Source organism: Cinclus cinclus, chromosome 5 (assembly GCF_963662255.1).
Source record: "Cinclus cinclus chromosome 5, bCinCin1.1, whole genome shotgun sequence".
NCBI lineage: Eukaryota > Metazoa > Chordata > Aves > Passeriformes > Cinclidae > Cinclus > Cinclus cinclus.
Genome location: NC_085050.1, coordinates 29,407,334 through 29,431,750, shown reverse-complemented (window position 1 = coordinate 29,431,750; position 24,417 = coordinate 29,407,334). Strand labels below are relative to the sequence as shown.

The following is a 24,417-nucleotide window of genomic DNA, read 5'->3' as shown; positions in this document are numbered from 1 at the left end:
CGCGGCACCGCGCGCAACTAACCGAGCTCCCGCGCGCGCCTGCGCGCGACGGCCGCGCCGCCGCCGCCCCCGCCCCGCCCCGGAGCCGCCGCCGGCGGGGTCGCGTCAGCGCCGCGCGCCCGCGACCCGAGCGGCGGGGCGGGGCGGGGGCGGCGCGGCCGGCGATTGGCCGGAGGGGAGAGGGGAAAGGGCGCGGCGCGCGGCGATGATGTAATGGCTTTGTGCGCGCGGCGGCGGCGCCGGGGGCAGCAGCGCTTCCTGCGGCTCGCGGGGCCGCGCGGGGCCTCCCAGACCCGCCGCGGCCCGGCCGGAGCGCCAGGGGTGAGCGGAGACGGCGCCGCGGGGACACCGGTACGAGCCCTGCGGGACCCCCGGGCTCTGCAGCTCCTCCGGGCGCTGCCGGGGCCTTTCACGCGCGCGGGGATCCGGCCGACCGTGTGTCGGTCTCCGCGCGCCGCTCGCTGGGGTAGCGCGGCCCTTAGGAGCTGGAGGAGCTGCTCCCGCCTCGGGAGGCCTCCCGCCGTGCCCCGGGGTATGGCGTGACTCTCTTTTGCCGCTTCGTTCCCTGCTGCACGCAGCCCAGGGATCCGCAGGAACGCGCCCTTCCGAGCCGCGGGGCAGGAGCGCCTGGGGAGCCGGGTGTCTCCGGTGTCTGTGTCACTAGTGCGCCTTGCCGCCCTTGCGCAGGAAGCAGTCCCTAACGAAACTATAGGGGTTTAGTTTCCGATAGTAATCTGAGCCCGCGTAGCCGAAAGTCTTGTGGTTTTGGCGGCTTTATGGTCCTGGTTTTGTGGAATCTGCAAGGATAAAGCGTGGTTGTGGTGCTTGAGCGTGTTTTTTTGTTTTTTTTGTTTTTTTGTTTTTTTTCCCAGGTTAACCAAGAGTAAAAACTTACACTTTCATGCTTTGCTTTCTTTCTCTCGCAGGCTAAAAAAATAAACAGTTGAAGTCCTCTTTATGAAACTGATCCTCGGTCAAGTGTAACTTTTGATGTATGGTCTCTAAAGCCCCCCACTATGCCAGCAGCTACCGTAGACCATAGCCAAAGAATCTGTGAAGTTTGGGCTTGTAACTTGGATGAAGAGATGAAGAAAATCCGTCAAGTTATACGGAAGTATAACTATGTAGCTATGGTAAGCGGGTGCTTGATGTCTGTCTACCAAATTACTGTAGAAATCATGACTTCAGCTGAAGTCAGTCAGCTTGGTCATCCTTTTAAATTTGAAAGCATAAGGAAGTCTTAATGTTGAAGTAACGCTGCATAAACATCTGGATCTTAATCTTTTATCTTTTTAAAAGTTAATTTTGCACACAGTACTCTTTAGCTATGATATGGTTAGATCTGTATGGTTGTTGTGTGTTCAAGTTTTAATTCTGCTCTTGCAGGACACAGAATTTCCAGGAGTAGTTGCAAGGCCTATTGGAGAATTCAGAAGCAACGCAGACTATCAGTACCAACTCTTACGCTGCAATGTCGACTTGCTAAAAATAATTCAGCTAGGACTGACGTTTATGAATGAGCAAGGAGAATACCCTCCAGGAACTTCGACTTGGCAATTTAATTTTAAATTTAACTTAACGTAAGTATTCAATTTCCATGCTGCTAAATGTATGTTTCTGACTTACTGAAAATTTATAAATACTGTAGCATCTTTGGTATCTATCTCATTGTAATGCTTGAATACCATAAATACTCATGTAGGGAGTCAAGTTGTTTGTTTTGTCAGCCAAAGGTGCTTTCTTCCCACATTTCTTTGCAGTCTGTCTTACTGTTGGTAACTTGGTCAAAAATATTTAGCAGATTAAAAAAAAATTGTGGAAGGCATTTTATACACAGTGCAAGAGTTAGCTATGTGTTTTCATGTTTAGCATTTCAAGAGTGCTTCTGCCTCAACTTAGTTTAACTCTTACTAGTTGTTATAGAAGTCACATGTTGTTTCTTTACATACTTTAAATGGAAAATACCAACACTTGAAGAAAAAAAGGTGAAGTTACTGAAGTGACTAAAAAAGTGTCAGATGTTATCATTCTGAACTATTTTATATATAAATTATAGATAATTATAGAAAAATATATATATGTTTAATTGTATTAAAATGTATTATATGCATTATGTATATGTAACATGTTGGTTAAAAAGCAAGCTGACTTTTACTATATTGGAATAATACCGTGAACTTTATTTCAAAATGTGATTTTTATCAGTGATAAAAATTTTTAAGCATAAACCTCACTTTTTTGCGGGGGTCAAATGCTTATCTGGTACTCTAATTATAACTTTATCTGATGGTCGACAGAATTATTAGTTTCATTATTTTATTTTTTCTGAAGTAAATGTAATTGGTCTGATAGGTTTTCATATGTTGTTTATCTATTGAATTGAATATCAGTGCGAACACTTCTCACACATTTAAGTGTGTTTAAGCCTTGGGGTTCTTGGCAGTTATGTTACAAGTTGGGAACTGGATAACTTTATATTTATGAGTTAAACTCACAGCCTACAAAAGAGTTTTAGAGAACAGACCTTCATTTTTTCTGCAGATGAAAAGACTTGTTTTCAAAGTGGTTGGGGTTCTTAAGAGAAAAACTGCTGCTGCCTCTCTTGATCTCTGTGCTCTTTTAAACAAGCAGTGCTATAGATTGTCATAAATCAGTTTGATCTGAGTAGTGACATGCTCTATTTAGTCTTGTTTGAATTGTCTCTTGAAAGAAAAGTAAGTGCAGATTTAGTGTTTTGGTATGTCTGAACTTACCTGGCCATATGAATGCTGGATGAAAGTTACCCATTTTCTTAAATAAAAGAATATACCAATCCTACTAATTATGGGAGAAAAAGGAGTGAATTAATAACTTCCAAAATTGATCTCTGAAGAAGTGCTACACTTAATTTATTTTCTGAGCTTCAAAGGTCTATTTAATATCAAACAACTGAAGCTAGAAGTAGTTTTCCATCTATTTGTGCCAGATGCTGCAGAGATAAGACAGCTTAGTAAGGCAAGATGTAGGTAATCACCAAATTACCTTGTTACTCGTTAATGTGGGGGTTATAGAAAAATACAAACTTGGTAAGGAGGCTGAGAAATTAATTTTTTTTAGCGTGGATGGAAAACTTACTTATTTTTGTCTGTTTTTAAACATGCTTTTGGGAAGTGGCACTGTGCCAAGTGTTCTCCTCCTAAGGCAAAACAGCTGTTGATTGTTCCTAGAAGGTATTTTTTGTGTGTGCATGGTTCCAGCCAGGTCTTGTTTTAGTGTGCTTTTAAAGAGCATAAATAATTCTCTAATCATACTGTGCACCTGATTAGTACAGAGCAGCAACTAGAATGAAACCCCCTTTTTTGTTAAATGGTGCATTTGTTTTGGATGTGTTCTTTAATGTGTTATGGAGATAGACATACAGGTGTTGAGAAGCTGATGCCTCAGCTGGAGAACTAACGAGCAGCTGTGTGGGAGGGAGGAAAAAAGATGTAACACATCTTGACCATGTATCTCTGTGTTCTAAAGAATGATGACTTGCTATTAGGAATAAAGAATACAGGTCTATGACTGAATCTAATAGTCAAGTTCAATATATTTGTTGTTTTGTCTGGGTTTTTTTGTTTTGATTGTTTATTGAAGTTTAAAATTGTACACTGAAGAGAAGTATGTTGTGGACAGTAAAATGAATTTCATCCTCTAAGTAGATTCCTGCTTGCATTATTTTTTTTCTTCCTTTAACCATTCCATGTTTTTGTAACAGATAAAGTAACAGTTTTGTAACAGATTTATCTGTAACGATACGGATGAAACTTTAAGGCGAAAATAAACTCCAAAGTGTGAATTGCAGCATGAAATCCTTAAGACATAACCAAAAAAACCCACTTATTTTTGAAGGGAATAAAACAGAGGTAAAAAGGTTCAAAGAAATCATAGAGGAATTTTTATTTCATCCTCTTAAATTTTAGGTGCAAAATAGGCTTTTAAAGTTGAAACAGGTTGTTTAGAAAGGAATAGTTAGGATACTTCATCTAGTCGATCCTTAGAATTCAGGTAACACCATTTCCAATTTTGTTGAGACACAAGTTTTGATGAACATGTCTAAACATTTGCATAAGCTTAAATCACAAACTTCTGAAAAATATTGTTTACAGAACTAATTTAGTACTGTGATCTGGAGTGTATTTCTCATAGTTCTGTAATGAAATGTGTTAGTGCTTCAACTGTTACATTCAATTTGTCACAATTTGAGTGATTTATACAGGTATTTTACCAAATAAGTTCTATAGATGCTCTTTCATGTGTAGGTTTGCAAAAGAGAGATTATAGGTAACTGGAAGAAGAGCAGGAACTAATTTTTTTTATGAAGATAGTAAGAATGGAAGCACTGGGAATGGTGAAATGATAACGAGGGTTAAAAAAAAATCTTTGAATAATGGTTGGTTTTGTAATTAACCTGGAACAAAGTTACACTGCTCCTGCTCTGTGCTAGTGAAGTCTGTGGAGTGAATAACAAAAATGAAATATTGGCTCATTGAGGCGTGTAGCTTGTGGAAATTTACTATTCCCCTCTGTTTTTAGGGAAGATATGTATGCTCAGGACTCTATTGAACTGTTGACGACATCTGGTATCCAGTTTAAAAAGCATGAAGAAGAAGGAATTGAGACACAGTACTTTGCAGAACTGCTCATGACATCAGGAGTTGTACTGTGTGAAGGAGTCAAGTGGCTTTCCTTTCATAGGTAAATTCTGCATGTTAAGTATTTGAGGTTTCAACATCTTATTGGTGTTTGAGTTCTAGAGCTTGGATTTCACATCTCCTGAATTTGTGCTATGTATGTAGCCCATATCTTTGTTGGTAAGACTGAGGAAATATTTCTGCTGCAATACCTCGAACATCATTTTTTACTGGAAGAATAGAAGGCACAGGTGTTTTTAGTTTTGGTATTTATACAGTAACCAGAAAATTGTAAAGCTGAAAAGCACAAAACTGCTAAACCAGCAGGTGGCACTGTACACGTGCAAGTAATAACACAAACATTACCAAAAGCAAACTATTCCTGAGTAATCCTTGAGGAAATACTGTTTGATTCATGGGAGAGAATTATCAGTGAAGTGGTCTATAAAGCACTCTTAAATTTGTTGTAAATCTCCTGCTAATTTGGGCAGACAAAATTACTTGGGTTGGAAGGAGATCCCTGATAAGCCTTATGTATATATTTTACTGCTTATTCCATCAAAGGAGTCAATCTGTCAAGTAGAAATGTGAATGCTAAATCTCTATGAATCCATGGTGATACAAAAGATTTTTCAGTGTTAATAAGATTAAACACTTTAAAAACATACCCAGTAGTTGTTGTTTTGCTAACTACATGCCAGAATTTTTGCAAGCAGCAGTGTCTTTAAAGGCTTATTGCTATGTAATGCCCTTGAATTGATGTCTTTAAATGCTGGCTTCTTTGGAAGTCAATAAGGTGAGGGGAATGAACAAGGCTGTAAGCAAACTAGTCTCAGCTAAAACATGTTGTACTGGTGGGTGGTATGTGGATGAAACTAGAAAAAAAAATCTTTATTCATAAGTATTAATAGTTTGAAAAGACAGTCACATGGAATTAGAGAAGTATTTATGCAATAAACAAACTCAAAAATAAGAATTGTTTTGGCAAGGAATGTGTAACAGTAGTAGAAGGGTGCATATAACATTGATGCAGAAGTCATGGTTTAGATTTTTTTCTTTTTGTGGAAAGAAGTGATAGGCTGAGTTTCCAAAGCAGAAAGGTTTAAAAGAAAAGACAGTTAAACAAAGAAGGATCCTCTGAGCACAGGTGTCACTTCTATCTTCCACTTAACAGCTGTTTCAACTCATAATACCACTCTAAAATAATCTATCTTGCTTCTAGAGTAGCACCTTGGGGAAGAATACTGTAACAAGAACACCTTAAATTGTTTCAAAACAACTACAAAAGCCATTAATTAGTGTCATACTTATTTCTTATTATAATTATAATAATTATAACATTATACTCAATTAGTACCAAGTTTTTTTCAGCTTCCTAAACACAGTATTATGACCTCTTATGTGAATATATGTGATTTACACTTGACTACAGTAATATGACTTGGATGCTTGAAGAGAAGGGGAGGCAGGTTATGCATGTCACTGGTGCCTCAGCAGAGGATGCCGTGTAGAAGCAGCTTCAGCCTCAAACTGGTGCTTTTCCAATATTGCCTGATGACTAAGGGCCTAGTATAATGTATACCTGAGCAATTTCTACACTACAGATTCTTTCTAGAGCATAATTATATGTAGTGTGTGTAATTCCTGACTAATAGGCTGGTCAAAGTGTAGTACAAGCCATATGCGGTTAATGCAGTTTTTTACTGGTGCAGCTTATGAATAGTTTTTGAAATGGTTTTATTAATAGAATCCAGTTTCATCTGTGCTAAAATGAGTTTCTGTTGTGGATTTCACTGAAAGTGTCTTTAGAAGTCCTCTTAAGACAGTTGTTTGGCAAATATTTGTCAAACACTGATTATTAGAGTGTTTAAAGTTGTGCTTTTTCAGACCTTGTTGATATTGAGCACAAAACCTTGGAGTGAGTGGGTTAAGTTCTGAGGAAACCAAAATTGCACAAAGCTGTAAATGAGCATGGGTCATAGAAAATGTGCTACAAAGAGTAGTGAACGGCTGTTTCTAAATAAGTTTTTGCTTGTGATTATGGGCTGTCAGTGGAAACTTAAGCAGCAAGATGCTCAGTTAAAAATTTGTTCCACTTAGGCTCTCCACACAGCAGTTCTTTGACAACTGATAAAACCGTGCTTGGTGGTTGTTGAATCTGCTATTGCCTCTGTTTCCTTAAAAATCTTAAACTACTAATAACTCTTAAAATTTGAGTCCCACAGTAAGTGGGAGAAGGGAATTACTCCTTTCTCAAGAGTATGAAGTTAAGGTTTGGTTTTCATTTTCTAGTCTCTGATTTTGTTGAACTTTTATGAACTTGTATTTTTCATTTCTAAGTTCTTTGCTTCTCACATAGTTCTTTGTGTGCTTTTTATCTCTGCATTTGATGTAGCTGCCTTGGCAGCCTGACATGTTGGCAAGTCTGTGTGGATGCGCAGTTGTGTCAGATATGAGTGAAGAAACATTTGCATGGTCACCAATTCTTGTGTATTGCAACTTCATAGACAACTTCATAAAATCTTGTGTGTGTTCACACTAAAACGTATTTGAGTCATTGGGGGGGGGAGAAGCCCTGAATTTGTGTTTTTTCTCACAGTCAAAAGAGCTGTGAGTGCTTGACAGTCTTAACAGAACAGCTCAAATGCTGATATTGTGGATGTTCAACTGTCTTTCTGCTCTGCTGAAGTTTGGAGTGTCCACTTGTGTGCAACGTCCTTTGTCTGCCATTGGAGGGTTTGTGAAAACATACTTTTTTGAAAACAAAAGCTGAGATGTTGGGATGCTGCAAAGTTCCAAGTTAATGTATTTAAAAAATCATTTGTGTTTAACTGATTTTAGGAAAATTTAATCTGTTGCCTTATTTCTGTTAGTGTTATAAAATGAACTAAAGCTTTCTCAGCTCATGCAAGTTTTGATTTATTTCAGAGGCTTGGTGCTTGTGTATAATTCATTGTTAATTGTCTATCTGAATTCTTTCTTGATATTAAGGGAAAGAAATAGGGGCATGTTTGATCTTTATTCTTGTCTTGTTGCCTAGAGCTATCCATGTTCAGTGAAAAAACAAAAGAAATGTCTGTAAGAGTGAGCACTTGTGTTGTATAGCTCCACGGATTGTTGCTTTCTATGCTAAGAAATTTCAGGTGATTATATTAGAAATGGTGCAAGTTTTTTAAGGCAAGGGAGCCTGTGTGCTTCAGGGTATAAACTAACCACTAATCACTGTTAGTGATTAGAAGAAAACTTCTTTAATGAGCAGGTAATTACATAATTATTCACTATGGACTTTCTTAGCATTCTCTTGGCATCCAGAAGTGGCCACTCCAAATTTGTTTTACTGGATCTATTTTAATCTTGGAGTGGCAGGTTTTATGTGTGTAAGCTTGGATCTGCTACAATCTCCAACTAGAAAAAAATGTGTAATTCTCAATCAAAATTGCTATTTGTAATAGCTTGCTCTCTCTCAATATGAATAGCAAAGAAATGTTGACTTTTCTTCAAGTACTTCCTTCTTTAAAGAAATTAGAAGTGTTTGAGAACATCGGTTTTCTGTTATTTTATTCCTATACATTTTCTTTTGAAGACAAGTCAGAAAAGCTTTATTTTTGAAGAGGAATAGCACAAATGTGGGGCTTTTTCGCTTTAAAAGTTTTAATATGACTGTTACATTTGAGCCTTGAGGATGATCATTGTCAGGAATTCAGTGAGTTAATAAACTGTAGACTCTAAAGGAGTCTCCATAATACTGATCAGTGTTTCTTGTGTCTTTTTTTAACAGCCTTTTTTGCTAACGTGTTTTTTTTTTCTTCTGTAGAGGACTTTATGCTGGTACAGGCTTTCCCACCGTGTCCGTTCCCCCTCAAACAATCTAATAAAATTAGACTTCTAAACTACTGTTTTGCCAAGTTAACTACAGTTTTTACTTTATAAGAGTCAACTGAAATCCTTCTTTATCTTTGGCTCCTTTGCTCCCTGGCCAGTGGCTGTTGCTGTGGCGATTGGAGGCTGGCCAGCACAGCTTCAAAGTACCAGATGCAGTGCAGGATTTGTTCAACGTGAAATTTCCTGCTTAGAGCACTGGAAACCCCCATGGGAGATCTGCAATAGTCTACAACTATTGTATATCTTGTATTAATGGACTTGAAGCAAACAGTCTATTTACTCCAGTATGTTCAAGGTTTTTCTACCCTTTGTCTAGAAACTCCTAGTAAAAAGATGAGAGAACCTTATGGTATACAAAAGGTTCAAAAAGTAAACTTACACTGAGTGTGCAAGCTGAAGCCTTGAGCCTACATCCTACTCTTTGTGGATCCTAAGTATCTGCAGGATCAGTGGTCTTGTGCTCTTAACCAGTTGGTCTTTTTTATTGCTTATCTCACAGTTTAAGATCCTGGCCAATATTTACCAAATTCAAAAATTCTTGGTTTTGTGTATGACCCCTGTGTAATCAAGAATGAACATGAAGTCTTACTTTAGAAATTCAGTGTTTGTGGTGGCTACCTGCTCACTTGAATCATCCCTCAGCTCTACACTAAAGCTCCTTGAATAGCAAAACTGGTAAAGCCTTCAGCTGAGGCAGCCCTGCTGTGTTTTTTCATCATCTTTGTTAGTACAGGCATTTTTAAAATTGTATGTCAGTAAAATCTAAGAAATTATCTGGTTCAATGCAAACTTTGATAATATGGAAGAGAAAGTATTGCTTCTCCATTTAGTGTATAAGCAGTCATGCAAGTACAAGGGATCAGAACAGATGAGTTTCATGGTCAGCTCATCAATAATCTGGTTTGTAATCACTGCCCTCCTAGGCAAAAGCATAATTAGTTATCACTGCTTTTTGTTGTGGTGTTTGGTCCCTGCTTTAATACCTGACATTTCTCTTTCCTGTGCTTAACCCTCTTGTTTCCTCTCATAACTCTTTGCAAAAGTACAGTTTCCCCATTACTGCCATGCCTTATTCTTATGTATTCTTAATTCAATCGAGCTGTGGAGGAGGGAGCCTTCCTAAACTCTTCACCATGTACACACTATAATAGTACCATTTCTTCTAACGAGTAAGCACTGCTCAGTTACCTTGCTGCCTCCTGCAGACTTACGTGTACACACAAAAATTTTTCCAGCTTACTCTGTCATTGCCTCCAGAAAGAGTAATAGTCTACGAACTATTAAAATTTTTACTTGTCTGTGTGATGATTTAATTGGAAAAGTTGAAAGACAATTCCTCTTGGTTGCTGAGGGTTAGACTTTCCTCCAGGCATAAACATGCGCTGGCTCTGGAAACTCATTAATCTTTTGGATTTCAAGAACTGTAGAAGTCTATCTGTCTTAGTCTGTAGTGAGAAACTCCACTCTATGTGAAAGAAACCAGCTTAGGAGTCTTTCTGGTGAAAGTTCTTTTTGTCAGATGAAGACCCAGCAGCCGTACCTTATTTTGGGGTTTAGTGGAACTCCTGTAGGCAGATTTTTTTGCGTCTTCGCTTGGCCTCATTCAGACTAAAGTAAAATGTTTTCTCTGGACTCTGCAGTGGGCTGTTCATACTGAAGTTTGTTTTTTTCATAGAAGTTGCATAACTTTCATAGAAGTTGATTGCATTGAATTTAAGCAGAATATCCTGTCAATGTGCAGTGGAGTCTTGATGTTGGAAGTGGGAAGGATGCTTCTGAGTCACTTGCTTATATTGTTTTTGTTATTAATTTGCAGTGGATATGACTTTGGCTATCTGATCAAGATCCTGACAAACTCCAATTTACCCGAGGAAGAGCTGGACTTCTTTGAGATACTGCGATTGTTTTTCCCTGTCATCTATGATGTAAAATATCTCATGAAGAGCTGCAAAAATCTGAAGGTAAGTCATCTGTTAATGGTTTGGAATAAATTTTGCATTTTGAGACAGAGTATGTCATGCTTAAAAATAGTTTCTCTGTTTTTGTCTGCTTTTGCTTTGATGGTGCATATTAAGCGTTGTTGTTTCAAGCTTTATATGTTTAATATTTGAGGGATTTTTAGAAGCAGGCAAGAGCACAAATCAATTTTTATAACTGCTTACCAGTTAAAATATCATGTTGAAACTCTGTTTTCAATACTTTGTTGATAGATGATAAGCCTGTGTTTGGAATTAATTCTTTGTTTCCATAGCCATAAGAATTGATGGGACTCATATAATCTTATTTCCTTATTGTGCAGTCCACTAAAGGACTGCAGTCATCTAGGCAGAGGTACTTGCGAGAAGATGTGGAAGTGTCTTGGGAAAAGAAACGAAGTGAAGAATGTTTCAGATGGCCCTGTAAGCAAAGATAAACAACAACATATGTTGAGGGGCAACATGTGACTCGTAGAAAAAAAATGAACTAGAAACTAATCTCTTGTCAGGTCAGTGGGGCTACTAATTGGCTTACTCTATCAAGCATAAAATTTGGATACCTTATTGGACTGGAGATCGAGTGGGAACTGGAGCTGTGTGTGACGGGGAAGACAGCAAGTGAAAGATAGATACTAAAGGCATTGTTAACAGCTTTGCTTGCCAAAGAGCTGTTATGAGTCGGGACTGCTGCTGGAGTGAGGAGCATCACTCATCTGAGGCAATTGATGATTTGTTGCTTTTATGGAAAATAATTTAACTCTCTAGGATGTCTTAATGAAAACCTGCAGAAAGAAGAGAACACTCACCTTAGTAACATCAAATACTAACCAAGGAATGGCTTGCCAGTTCATTGTGCTGAGCTACTGATCTGTGTACTGTTTATAGTCTTCTGTTTCTTTGAGATGAGTGAATGTGTCACTTTAAGTAGTATCCTACTTTTGTGGGAAGTAAATTGTGTGAATCCTTTGTTCATCAAATTAATGTTGAAAATGTAGATCACCCTTCCAGTTAGTAAGAGAAGTATAGTTACCTGTGTTCATATACAATTGTTATTGATATAATCATCTAGGTAAATGGCTGTGTATTAGGGAACATCTTAGAAATACCTCTTCTCCACAGAGGCCAGGAATAAAAATTAATTGCTTGTAAGCTTCAGGAGTCTTAAATTAGGGGTGGGAGGAGAGCCCACCCCAGAAGATTCTTGTTTTCTCACTCCCAGTGAAGCAAAGTAGAGCATCTGGTGCCTATCTGGTGACACACTTTGCAAGAACAGAATGTATATTCTGAATTTAGAGACATAGAAAAGGTGACAAATTGATGTTCCATGTCACCATTCAGAGGTGACATTCCCAGTGGGCTTGGAAAAGAGGGTATTGTAGTTTCTGGCATAATTAAGGCACAGTTGTGTGTAACCTGCATTGTTTAGAGACACTGAAATTTTTTGGGAGACGAGAGAAACCTTCACAGGTCGTATTTTCGCAAACCAAAAGAACAAGGTTGATTATTTTTTTTTTTTCCCAGAGCTGAATATGTAGGTCAGCTTTCCTGCAGTAAATTTTGATCCACTCACCTAAGGTGCAGACTGATAGTGACAGCAGGGGAAGGCAAATGCACTATCATATCCCCCCTAATTTACCAGTGATGAAATGATGGTGGACTTAAACTGTACTGAGAGAAGTAGCTTGAAAGAAATTACTAAACATTTAGTGTTGTGACTCTAAAAATGCATGTGCTGTCTCCTAATGTGTGTCACTTTTGATCTTTATTAAATTGCAGTGAACTGAACAGCTGTGCAGTTGTCTTTTATTGACTTGTCTGAGTTATTTTTGTATACTGATCTGCTGTAGGTACCCCACTCTCTGCCCCCACACACCCAAAAAAGATTCTTGGCATTGGAAGGGGAAATAGGCTTCAGAACTGGAAATCTGTTTGATGCTTTTTTTGTGGAAGTTAAGCACTCTGTGAATTTACAGTCTGTTATTATGACTTTTCTGGCATGCAGATTGAGAGTTGACTTGAGATATTAATCTATTTTAGGTTAAACTTCTGCTTACAGTACAGTCTAAAAAGCACGTAGACAATTCTAAACCTTCTGATAGTAGTGGCAATCCTAAGTAATGTAGTTTGGTAGACCTCATTGGAAACTTTTTATTTGTACAGAACAGTAAGCTGTTTGATTGTGCTGTGAAATGAGAGTTTGAAGTAGACTTGCTGTTTCCCATGGTTATGTGATTATGTAAATTATTCTGTGGCCTTTTTCTTGGAAGGTTGATACTCTGAAAATTTGGGAAGAATTTGTCCTTCTCCAAGAGTGAAGCATACCTATCTGGAGTGCAAAAGTCTTACTTGAAAGAGAATCTCAATCTAATAATTTTCTGTTCTGGTTCTGTCCAGGACAGGGTGAATTTTTGCAGTAGCCAGGAGAGGGCATGGCTCTGACACGGAAGTTACTCTGTGACAATTCACATTTTCTGGGCCTGGGGAAAGGGCTTGCTTCTAGTCAGGGTAGTGTGGTGGAGGGAGTGATCAGGTATTACTGTTGAGTGTTTCTGTGGGTGAAAAACAGTGTTTCTTTCCTTGCACACACTCATTGTTACTGTTGGTATTTCTGTTTTTTGCCTTGTCTCACTGCTGTTTTCCAGTAAATGCTTCCTATATCAACCCTTGATCTTAATTTTTTGGTGCCTCCAGTTCTTCTCTCCAGTCTGCCGCAGGAGAAGGTGGGGGGGGGGGGAAGGAGAGAGAGTGAATGAGCAGCAGTGTAGTTTGAAGTGCTTTTAGTGGAAACACTAACTTGGAGAATACCATTCCTAAACCATGATAGCCTTACTTAGCACCCAGTGTGGGACATGAAGGGTTGAGATCTGATCAGAGTGAATTGGAAACAAATTTCATGTAATCATTTGTCCCATTAGATTCAGAGCCAGTGGTCACAATGTTGCTTGGTCTATTTGTGTGAGTGTGGTACCTAAGCCAATATATGTTTCTACATATGTGCTATGTGCCCATCAGGGTGCTATTAAGATCAGGATTGCTTTGTTGGTGTATGTTGTTTGTGTAAATTGGAGTCATGTTTATGGCATGATAATATCAAGGGCAATGAGGATCATTTGGGGTATTCAGCATATTCAGTGCTGCTCTCCTACCTTTATCTTGGCACTACCTCTGGGAGTCCATTGCTAATCATACCTAGTCTGTGGGGAGAATAGGGGAGGATAGCTTTCCCCAGCTTTTTGCTACCTTTTTCTCCTTCAGGCCTGTTAGAATAGCTTTTGAGAGTTTTGAATTTCCTTTGGATGTTAAGGCAAACATGTTCTTGCTCCTATGTTGGCTATGTCTCCTCAGTGTGGTCTATGCCGTGTTCAGAGTCAGTACAGTCAACACTGTGTCTAGAATCAGTACAGAGATTTCTAGGAAGTTTAATCAGAGATCTGTCTGAGGGAGGATAGTCATGAGTAGCATGGAATGTGGGATAAAGTGGGCCATTTTTTTTGAAGATTCTCTCCTCCTGTGTTTTGGGAGTATCACTACACGACCTTGATAAAGTGACAGAATATTTGCAAGAAGAATGCTATGGCCAGTCCATAAAGAATCAACTTACTGAAATGAGCTGAGCCCTGGCTACTTTCTACTGGACACAGTCCAATGCTAGACAGAACCCTTAGGGGAAGAGGAGGAAAGCAGATCAGCAGGTGCCGTGACCACTCAAACTGCAGCTGAACTGGAAGAGTAACTCCTATCAGTAACAATTACACCTACACAGAAGAAGAAATCCAAGACCAAATCAGTTTACATAGTGAGGGATAAAGAAGTGGTGGAGCTCTCACAACAGGGGGAAGAGGCAGGGCCAGAGATAATCACCAAGCTCCTGTCCCTGGATGAGCTAAGTGAAAAGATTTCATCTGCCAGTCATGGAGGCCCCAGATGAGCTGGCTGGCTGGCCCACAATGTGAAACTACATTATAGTGAAGCCAAGCATCTGGTGTCCCTGTCCTGGTGGGGATTTGGGAAGAGGACAGAAGCTCTCAGCCTCTGGAGACTACTCCTGTCAAGTGTGAGAGAACGGTATTCTCTCATGGATGATGCAGTGGTGTGCCCAAGCAGGTGCAAATGATGGAGAAAGATGTCCAGTACCTGAGAGAATTAGTTGTTCTAGAGGTGATCTGTAAGGACTCAAATAACAAGAAGTCCCCTGTAGATCCAGTTAAGGTCCATAGTACATAATCCATGTGGCACAAGTTGTATGGAGCACACCATTGTCATTCACCAACTCATTGGCATTGATGTCAATGGGAGAAGGAGAAAAAACAGTCCTTCAGTTGACAGACTTCAGTAATATGAAGATCATCTCTTCCTTACCAGCCTTCTCCTCGACTGTGGAAAGCCTGTCCCAAGACTGCAGACAGATTCAAAATACTCGAGCAAACTGGAGAGATGTCCCATGCCTTACCAGTATGGACCAGAGTCTCTGCTATTGAGATACACAGAGACTCCATGTGTCCTTGGCATAGGTTACTGCAGGACCCAAAAGGGCATTGTTGAGCTTTTGGGATAGCTGCTGTGGAGACAGAGGAAATTAGCTGAGTAACTTGCCTTGTTTCTCAGAGGACCCTTCTGCTTTGGGACTGCTGAGGGTCAGAGAACAACAGGTACCAATCTCTACCACAGCAGTGCACTGTCGACAATACCACACAAACCAGGTACTCCATAACCTCCACCCATGAGCTGATTTGTGAACTGGAGAGCCAGGGAGTGGTCAGCAAGACCTGCTCACCCTTTAATAATCCTATATGGCCTACTGACAATGGACTGTCATGGCCTGAATGAAGTCACACCACCACTATGTGCTACTATGCTGGATATGCTAGAACTTCACTATGAACTGGAGTCCGATTCATTACCACCACTGATATTGCTAATGCATTTTTTTCCATTCCTTTGGCAGCAGAGTGCAGGCCACAGTTTGCCTTCAGCTGGAGGAGCATCCAGTACACCTGGGACCAACTGCCCCAGGTGTGGAAACAAAGCTGCATCGGTTGCCATGGACCGATCCAGTCTGCAGTGGAAAAGGGCGAGGCTCCAGAAGACTTGCAGTACACTGTATGGGGGAGCATGGCAGAGAAGGTTTTTGAGAAAGGGGAGAAAATCCAGGTCATCCTGAAGGCTCTTTTTGCCAAAAAGCAAAGTCAGGTCAAAAGATCTGCCCAGGGTATTCAGTTTTTAGGAGGGAAATGGCAAGATGAATGTCATTAGATTCCAGTTCTTGTGGTCAACAACATAGCAGCTAGACCCGACCCCCCCCCCCCCCCCCCCACCAAGAACAGAAACACAGGCTTTCCTAGGTGCTGTGAATTTTTGGAGGATGCGTATTTCAGACTACAGTCAAGTTACCAGTCCTATATCAAGTGACCCAGGAGAAGAATGAATGTGGGGGTCCTGAACAACAACAAGCTTTTGAACAAATTAAATGGGAGATTGTTCTTCCCTTGGGCCAATCTGGTGTTTCACACCAGACAAGGTGTGAAATGTGTTCTACATGGCAGCTGGGGAGAGAATGGCCTTCCTGGAGGCTCTGTCAGAAATTAGCTGGAGAGACTTGAGGCTGACCTCTGGGTTCTGGAGTTAGGGTACAAAGGATCTGAGGTCTTCTGTGCCCCAGCTGAAGAAGAGATCCTGGCATTTATGGATGGATTTGAGCTGCCTCAGAAGTGATTGGCACCAAAGCACAGTTCCTTTTGGCACCTCTACTACCAGTGATGGTCTGGATGTTTGAAGGCAAAGTCCCTTCCACACATCATGCCACTGATGTCATGTGGAGTAAGTGGACTGCACTGATTTCAGAAATAGCCTTGTAGACACCTGGGCCAGAGAGCACGGTATGAAGTAGGTGCAGCATATTCCCTATGATGCACCAGCCTCTGGGAAAATTAGATGGTACAATGGACTGTTAAAAACATTGAAAGCAATGGGTGGTGGAACCTTCTAAGAGTGGGTTCTACTTTAAGCAGAGGCCATCTGCTTAGTTAAAACCTGAGGTTCCACCAACTGAGCTGGCCTTGCCCAATCAGAACCTCCACATACCATAGTAAAGGATAAATCCCCATTGTGCATATGGGCAACATGTTAGGGAAGACAGTTTGGATTAGTCCTGCCTCAGGCAAAGGCAAACCTGTCTGTGAGGTTGTTTTTACTCAAGGACCTGGGTATACGTTCCCCACAGAGGGATGGGGAAACATGATGTGTACCTCAAGGGAATTTGATTTTTGGGTGAGAACAGTTTGTAATGTTGAATTGTATAATATTGGTTGCTGAATGCCACTGCCACTCTATGCCACAACTACTGTGGCCAATGAGTATGGAGTGGTCCATGTATACCACTCATGAGCTCCTGATGCAGCTTGCAATGAGCTGACAGCACACCAGTCCTCCTGCCCTGGAAGGCATCTAGGGTAAATAAAACCCACAGTAACGGACCTAAATTAACAGACATTTCAGAGGGAAGGCCATTGACTACAGAAATTATATCTGTGCTTGTGTGTGTGAATAGATGTATATAGTTGGAAGTTATAAGATTTGGACATGACATAGTATAGAATAAGAAATGGATAATGTCCTGGTTCCAGCCAGGACAGGGTGTACTTTTGCGGTAACTGGGATGGGGCATGGCAGGGAGGTTATTCTGGGACACCTCACATATTTTTTTAGGCATGGGGGAAAGGCTTGCTTCTGGGTCAGGGTAATGTGGTGGAAGGGGTGATCAGGTATTGTTAGGTGGTTTTCTGCCGCTCAAGACAGACTAAAGCTAGCAACAGCAATATTAGCTTTTCATGTTAGTTTGTAGGTGTTATTTGGGAATGTTATTATTGAAGCTTCCATCTTTTTAAACAAAAACCTGGACCCAAACATGTTGCCATAAGATTCACAGAAATTTTCATAATATTTGATCTGATTTTCAGTTTGGGCTTCTTTATAGCTCCGTAAGTTTTGACTGTTACGCTTTTGCATCTTCTTGCTTTTCTTCCTGTACTTGAGACAGATTGAGTGCACGAGAGGGTGAACTCTAGACATTCTTTATTTAAAAGCATTGCCTCTGTGCAACATTTTTGCCTTTCAAGGCTTATGACAGCACTAAAGGTTGGTTGTTTTATTTTAATCTTTCTAGATCTTTAAGATTGTGCATGTGCTTTAGTCTTGCCAGTAGCTTTATAGCTTAATGAATTTGAAAAAGAGTCTTTGTACAGTCATGTGCTCACAGCATTAAAAGATTGCAGTTACAGTATTATGTGTCTGTCCTTCAGCTGATCAGTGTTACCTGTGTAAAACCAAACCAAATTTTGGTAGCTTTGCTCTCACATGTAAGAGCTATTACTGTTTTGGAGAGGACACTAAAATAATGTTTTATTTAGTGACTTCGCAGTTAAGGGGAAAATTTTTCACATAAGCTTATTGAGAAGAAAATTGCCTTCAAAACTGGAGAAGTTTTACCTTTTAGAGAAGATAGATTTGCAGCTTTGGTGTGTTCCACAGCCTCTCTGTAGTCTGTCCTTTTAAAGCATTGTATCAACAGTCATCTTGAAGGAATTGTTAAGTAATGACATCTGGTTACTGGAGAAGCTAGAACATAAGGAGTACTAGTTTTGTTGGTTGCAGATACTGCTTTATTTAGTCAATACTGACAGAGAATATTAATACTGTTTGATACTTCTGGTATGCATTTATGTAGTATGACTGTTTCAGCTAGTGTGCAGATGTTAAAATATACCTGAGGTTGTATGGCCTGTATAACAGATTTTCCCAAATACAGCTGTTCCATGTTCTAATTTAACTTTTTTCAGCGTTTAACAAAAATGTTTTGTTTTTCAGGGTGGATTACAAGAAGTGGCTGAGCAATTAGAGCTGGAAAGGATAGGACCACAGCATCAGGCAGGATCCGATTCTTTACTCACAGGAATGGCCTTTTTCAAAATGAGAGAAGTAGGTTTTTATTACTGTAGGTTTTTATATACTGTTTTTATTTCCATGATAGTAATGTGCTGTGATAATGACATGGAACTGATGATTCTGTTAAGTCTGTGGTATTTTAAGGAGGTCTCTGAAGGGCTTCAGGGGTCAGTCCTTTCTTGACAAAAGTGAGACCAGCTGCATTATTACCTGAGTAAGTGTAAACCAGCCTTACTGCTTCCTTCCTTTGTTGCTATGAGTATTTCTTCCCAATTCCAGCCTAGGCCTGACTTTTGGATTTTTTGTGAAGTTTTGTTTTTGGGTATTTTCCTCACCTGTTTTGCAGGGTGCCATTTTTTACGTGGCTGCTGCAGTGATTTATGAACTGCTGAAGCCAGACTTCTTTGTGGGTGACTGTAGTCAAACCAATTTTTTTTTTTCTTTGAGCTTTTACTCAGTATAATATCCACCTGGTGTGTACTGCTGCTTGTGGCAGGCTGGGAGGTGGGGAAGGATTGTTGATGAACCACTTCTAGCTAAAATTTTCAGGCTAGAGATATATTAAATAAGGACTTCCAGGCTGCTTTGGAGAATTTCCGTGCATTTATTTTTCCTTGCCATTGAGTGAAGCACAGTTTAACTAATGTACTAAAGGTCAGTTAATTCAAGGTTTACAGCAAGGACAGTGAGGTCTTACAAGCTTCACATTTCCTTGCTTCTTGTCTGCATAAAATATGAAATAAAATACTAGTATATTTTGAATTAGCAGAACAATCAAACATCAAACAGGCCTCTTCTGGAAAGCAGTTGCACTGAACAAATGCCAGTGTATCAGAACATGGCATTCTGCCAGCAATTCAATGTCATTTACCACGTCAAAACAGATGGCAACATCAAAGCTCATAGTTTAAAAATGTTAAGTACTACTACCTACATGCTGAAGTCTGCCTTCTGAAATCCAGTCTTTTGTATGAAGGAGAAAATGACCACAAGATTGTGACAAATATTAGTGGCACAGCACCTGAATAATAAAGAATGATAGTTTAAGCCTGGTTTGCTCATCTTAGCACTCTGTTCTGCCTCTGCTGGAATACAGTTGTCAAGCAGGTCATGGGCTCTAGATGCAATAAAAAGGATTATGTTTCTGGTATGATCCAAGCCCAGTGTGGCTACGTGCTGTCTGCCCAGTATTGTGAAACTTCCACTCCAATTTGAAGCAAAACCCAAAGCAAAGAAGGGGAGGCATAAGATAATCATGCTTAGGATGCAGCCTTCCAAGTTAGTTTTCTAGATGAAAGGTTCAAACCGATGATACTTTCTTTAATGAGATGTAGTTTGTGTTAGGTGACGAACTAGCTGGTTGAATTTATTTACTGAAAGCTTTTACCAGAAGTAGAAACCTCTGAGGGTTTCTTAGTGCAACACACTTGCTTAAATAAGCCAATAGGCATGGACTAATAATGATTTTTCCCTAGTACTTACAAATACTCTTTGCAAATACAGCATTTCTAAATAAGAACACAGTAGTTAACAGAGAGAAATGCATTTAATGTAGATTTTTAAAACTTTTCAGCAGACTTCAGTATTTAAAAGTGCATCTGACTAAGAACACTTTACAGTGCTTTTTTGAGGCACAGAATTTTGTTACTAGTTTCTGTGAAGGAGATGTGACTTGCTTGCTGGGTCTTGGAGTGCCAGCCAAAAGAGTTACTGATCCTTTTCTTCCCATCAGGAATACTTAAATGATGATATTACAACAGTAGAGTTGTTATTTTGGGCTTTTCCTACCTGTTCTATTTCATTAAGAACTGCTGGGGGCAGTAAAACTTTAAATTAGAGTCTGATTCCTACAGTACAGGACTTTCCATCCTGCTAAAAGCAAAGCTTGAAGGGAGAAGTTTTGAGCTGTGTAGTATATAGAGGCGTCCATGTTTAGATTGTGTATTGCATCCATTCTGTTCCTGCATACTTCTGCCTTAGATTTCTGATACTGATGGTGACTTGGAATGTGAACTATTGGGGTGTCCAGGATTGCTGTCAAGGTTTTAGGGTGAAAAATATTTGTGTATGTGTGTTTCTTATTTTTGCAAGATAATTTGTGATTTTGTGTTTGAAAACCCAAGTCTGAAAGGCAGAGTATCAGAATACCATGGACTTTATTTCGTCTTCCACTGAAAGGTTCCATTTGCAATTTAGACTTGCTATGTGTAAATGCAGTCTTGGTACAAAATTTTACTGTTCCTCATTAAATGAAGTCCCCCTCCATGAGGAGCTGAAAATGCATCTTTCTGCATTTCTCTAAACTCCATAATGGGTTTTGTGCTCATCCTCCCCACCCCAAAACCTATATAAATCAGGACATTTCTATTCCAAGACAGAGTATGGTGGAAACGCCACACTGAGGAGAGAAGAGGTAAGGGAACGGGTACTGATGATGGATGCTAAGCATATGCCTGTAAGAAGCACCACAGAAATTAGATGGAGAAATATCTTTGTTGCTCTTGCAGATATGAGTGGTGACTAAAAATACAAAATTGTGAAAACATTTGGCCATTTAACTGGGAAACGTGCACAGGAAGACTGATTGTATTTCTTGACAGATTTAAATATCTGTCATAACACATTATGATAATGTCTGAGATTAAGTGTTTTATTATACTAATTATATAATCTTTTGCACCTTGGGATTTGATACCTTATTTAAAAAGATTAAAAGTTTTAAAGCCTTTCTACTATTCTATTGAAACCGAACCTGTTCTTTTTACAATAATTCATGTCTCCCTTAACTTTTTAGATGTTCTTTGAAGATCACATTGACGATGCCAAATATTGTGGCCACTTATACGGTCTTGGTTCTGGCTCATCTTATGTACAAAATGGCACAGGAAATGCTTATGAAGAAGAAGCCAACAAGCAGTCATGACATGAAATGAAAGGCCGTCTTTTTGACCTCCACATGCTTGTATATAGGTTTTATCTCCGATTGAACCCCTTGGACAATTAAGGCTTTTTTCCCCCCTTTCTCAGCACACTTTCTTTTCTGCCTTTCTATGTACTAAACTTGACTGTTCCTATCACAGATTTTGATCTTAATATTGATACGTAAAATTTTCTGGGTTACATTTTGGCCTCTTAACAAGCCCATTTGTAAAGAAGCATGTATAGGATCAGTGTGGCAGAGAGAAGGGGAAAGTTGAATGATAATGAATATTCTGGCAAACTTGTTACATCGTTCTTCCCGTTTTTTTGTCTTTCCCCTCCCTTCTCTAAATTAATTGGCTCTGATTATAACTAACTTCTCCCTTCATGTCTGTTCTTTCCAGTATGCAGGCATTTTAGCTATTCAAGATTGTGGACCATCAAATTTGCACTTTAGAGAGCGACTCTGAGTCAGATCCTCTGTTTTATTTGAAGTTTGTTTTGGTTTTTTCTTTTGCCCTCAGCTAGAAAACAATCATCTGCCAAGTTCAGCAGCTTCAAGCTGTATTTCCTTGGTATCTCAACCCACACAACGGGTCTTATTTGCTGCATAATCTGTTTGTTCAAGCAAAACAGACTACTGAAATCATTGTAATTGCTCTTACTTTACTAGTGTTTGGTCATCTTCCAACACATCCTGCACATGTCAACTGCTAGTTGGCCTGTTGCTTTAAAACTGCTCTGTGATGGGGGAATGAGGCTTGAAAAAACAGCTTTACACCCTTCAGGAAAAGAACAGCTATGACTTTAGCCTTTTTGCCATTAAGCTGAGAGTTGAAGGATAATGGAAAAGTAGGAGTCTTGTAACGGCACATTTCCCTTGATTAACCTCATGGCTTTTATCCTAGTAATGTACACCTCAGATATTTTTTATGAAGTCATATTTATTATGTACTTGATTTCATGATTTTTGTAAGTCAGTTTAGTTGAAGATAAACCCCAAAGATCTGAAAAAATGCTATTTAATTGAATTACTGAATTAGAAGGACAATTAAATCATGCTTTTTTGTAGTTGTTACGACAGATGTTACAGATATTTGTTGTAAGACAACAAAATATAAATAACTTTGAGCTAATAAAGTTACCTGAGGAGTGTAATGTTAGTTTATTTTTGAGTATATCTTGCAATATATTTTAGATATATTGTTTTCAAGGACCCTAAAGTATGTTCTTACCTCTGCATAGCATATATACAGAGCAGTTGTGCAGGAAGGATTTTTGGTATTGAATAGCTAAATACTGGCCTGGAATGATGGAATGCATGACATTGTGTGTCTGTGCGCGTGTACGTGTGTTTGACACAGAAATCAATAGCAGAAAAATCTCCAAATGTTCACCAATTACTCTGTTTTATCTTGTACTTTAAAGCAAAAAATCAAACACCTTTTTCTCATTGAATTATGATGATGTAACTGGGCGGTCCTTTTTAAACAAGTAATTTGCATAACAGAGGGTATTTGTTTTTAAAGCTTTTGTAAATAAAGGCCTAAGAAATGTTTTCTTACATAACAACAGACTGGTGGTTTTGTTGCAAAGTTTTTCCTGGAATGTGATTATTTAGTCAGTTCAGCTCTGTTTTGTTAGGCATGATAGCTCTTTTCTACGTGCTGATACAGAGGGATCTAACTCGCTGCTCCCTGACTGATTTCACATTCGGAGCAGAATTGTGTTCGTGGGTTTCCAGTCACTTTATTCTTGCTGTCCTGAGTTGGAAGAGGTATGATTGCAACTTACTTCTGAGGCATCCTAATCCCATTAGTACTTTTATACCATTGTGCATTAGATGATGGTGACTTGTTTTAACTTCAGTTGTCTTTGGCTTTAAGCTAGCGATAGTGAAAGCAGGATGAATTCTTACTGCGGCCTCCAGGGAAAGTTCGCATAGACATGGAATGAAGAATCCCTGAAGTTTGATGCATTTGCTTCAAAGTAGTAACTTTGCCTAAAGCATATGGATGCAGCTATCTGGTTAACTTGAGCAGAATGACTTCGAAGGACTTTAATGGGTTGTTGTTTTTAATCGAGGATCAAAGGGTGCCTACAGTAAAAGTTCTAGTGCCGATGGGAATGTGCTTTTGAAGTGACTGCTGAGTATCCCATATGCTGTGCTGTACTTTTCTTTGCTTCCTGTCACAGAATCATAGAGTGGTTAGGGTTGAAAGGAACCTTAAAGATAATCTAGTTCCAGCCCCTCTGCTGTGTAGAGGGACACCTTTCACTAGACCAGTATTTGACTTCAAAGAATTCCACTCTTGAGTTTTCTTCCAGTTACAAAAGTATTTCTCAAAAGCCGTTGGTCATCATTAAACAGATTATACTTTATTCTGTGAGAGAACTCTTGGTATGATTACTGTGATCTATCTGAGAGTTGACTGCAGCAGTGGAGACATCTGTGCATCATTCATTTCCTTGGCAAAATTAGATTTAGTTTCCATTAAGGAGTGATTTAAATTGTGAAATTTAGAGATTATGAAAAAAGTAATTTCTTATGTGTAGGACCATTATGTGTAAACTTCAGAGCCTGAAATCTCTTCCAAAGTGTCCAGCTTTAATTGCCTTTACAAAAATTAATGCATGGGCACATTTCCAGCTGTCTAGACATGCACCTTTTTGCTCAGAGACAAGAATTCTCTTTCTGCCATTCTCAATCCGTTTAAACCACACTGTTGTTGAGTAGGTTTGTCAGAAGAAATGCAGTATCAAAACCTGTTATATCTGATCTATTTTTAATCCACTTGTATTTTTGGCTTCTGGAGTCAGATGAGTGTTCCAGGAACCTTATGTTCTCTGTCACTATTTTTTTTTTTAATATATGTAATTTTTATTTTAAGCATTTAGTTACTTTCCTCATTGAAACTAGGCAAGAAGCATCCTTGAGGTGGAGGAAAATAGGTCTGCAACACATTCAGAATATTTAGGACTTTTTCCCATATGAATTTGCTGATGACCTATAAAGTCTGGCATCCAAGATATTCCTCGTACCT

General features: G+C 39.4%; 1 protein-coding gene across 3 annotated transcripts; it reads left to right on the top strand.

The window, feature by feature from the left end:
• Window positions 1-292: 292 nt before the first annotated feature.
• Window positions 293-22,949, top strand: CNOT7 (CCR4-NOT transcription complex subunit 7). Of its 3 annotated transcripts, none has more exons than XM_062492814.1 (7): window positions 293-351; window positions 927-1,133; window positions 1,387-1,580; window positions 4,558-4,719; window positions 10,354-10,498; window positions 18,377-18,487; window positions 21,249-22,949. In XM_062492814.1, exons 2-7 carry the CDS (start codon window positions 1,017-1,019, stop codon window positions 21,375-21,377), a joined length of 858 nt encoding a protein of 285 aa, XP_062348798.1. In that variant the 5' UTR covers window positions 293-351; window positions 927-1,016; the 3' UTR covers window positions 21,378-22,949. The 3 variants fall into 3 exon arrangements, with proteins under 3 accessions (XP_062348798.1, XP_062348800.1, XP_062348799.1); XM_062492815.1 differs by lacking the exon at window positions 293-351 and adding an exon at window positions 495-532; XM_062492816.1 differs by lacking the exons at window positions 293-351; window positions 18,377-18,487; window positions 21,249-22,949 and adding an exon at window positions 10,837-12,292 and having other exon boundaries at window positions 443-1,133.
• The last annotated feature ends 1,468 nt before the right edge of the window (window positions 22,950-24,417 follow it).

Excerpts from the sequence above, each read along its gene's own strand:
- CNOT7 (XM_062492814.1), top strand. The coding sequence starts at position 1,017 with ATGCCAGCAGCTACCGTAGACCATAGCCAAAGAATCTGTGAAGTTTGG. Across the intron at positions 4,720-10,353 it reads AAGTGGCTTTCCTTTCATAG|TGGATATGACTTTGGCTATC; the intron begins GTAAATTCTGCA and ends ATTAATTTGCAG. Across the intron at positions 18,488-21,248 it reads CCTTTTTCAAAATGAGAGAA|ATGTTCTTTGAAGATCACAT; the intron begins GTAGGTTTTTAT and ends TTAACTTTTTAG.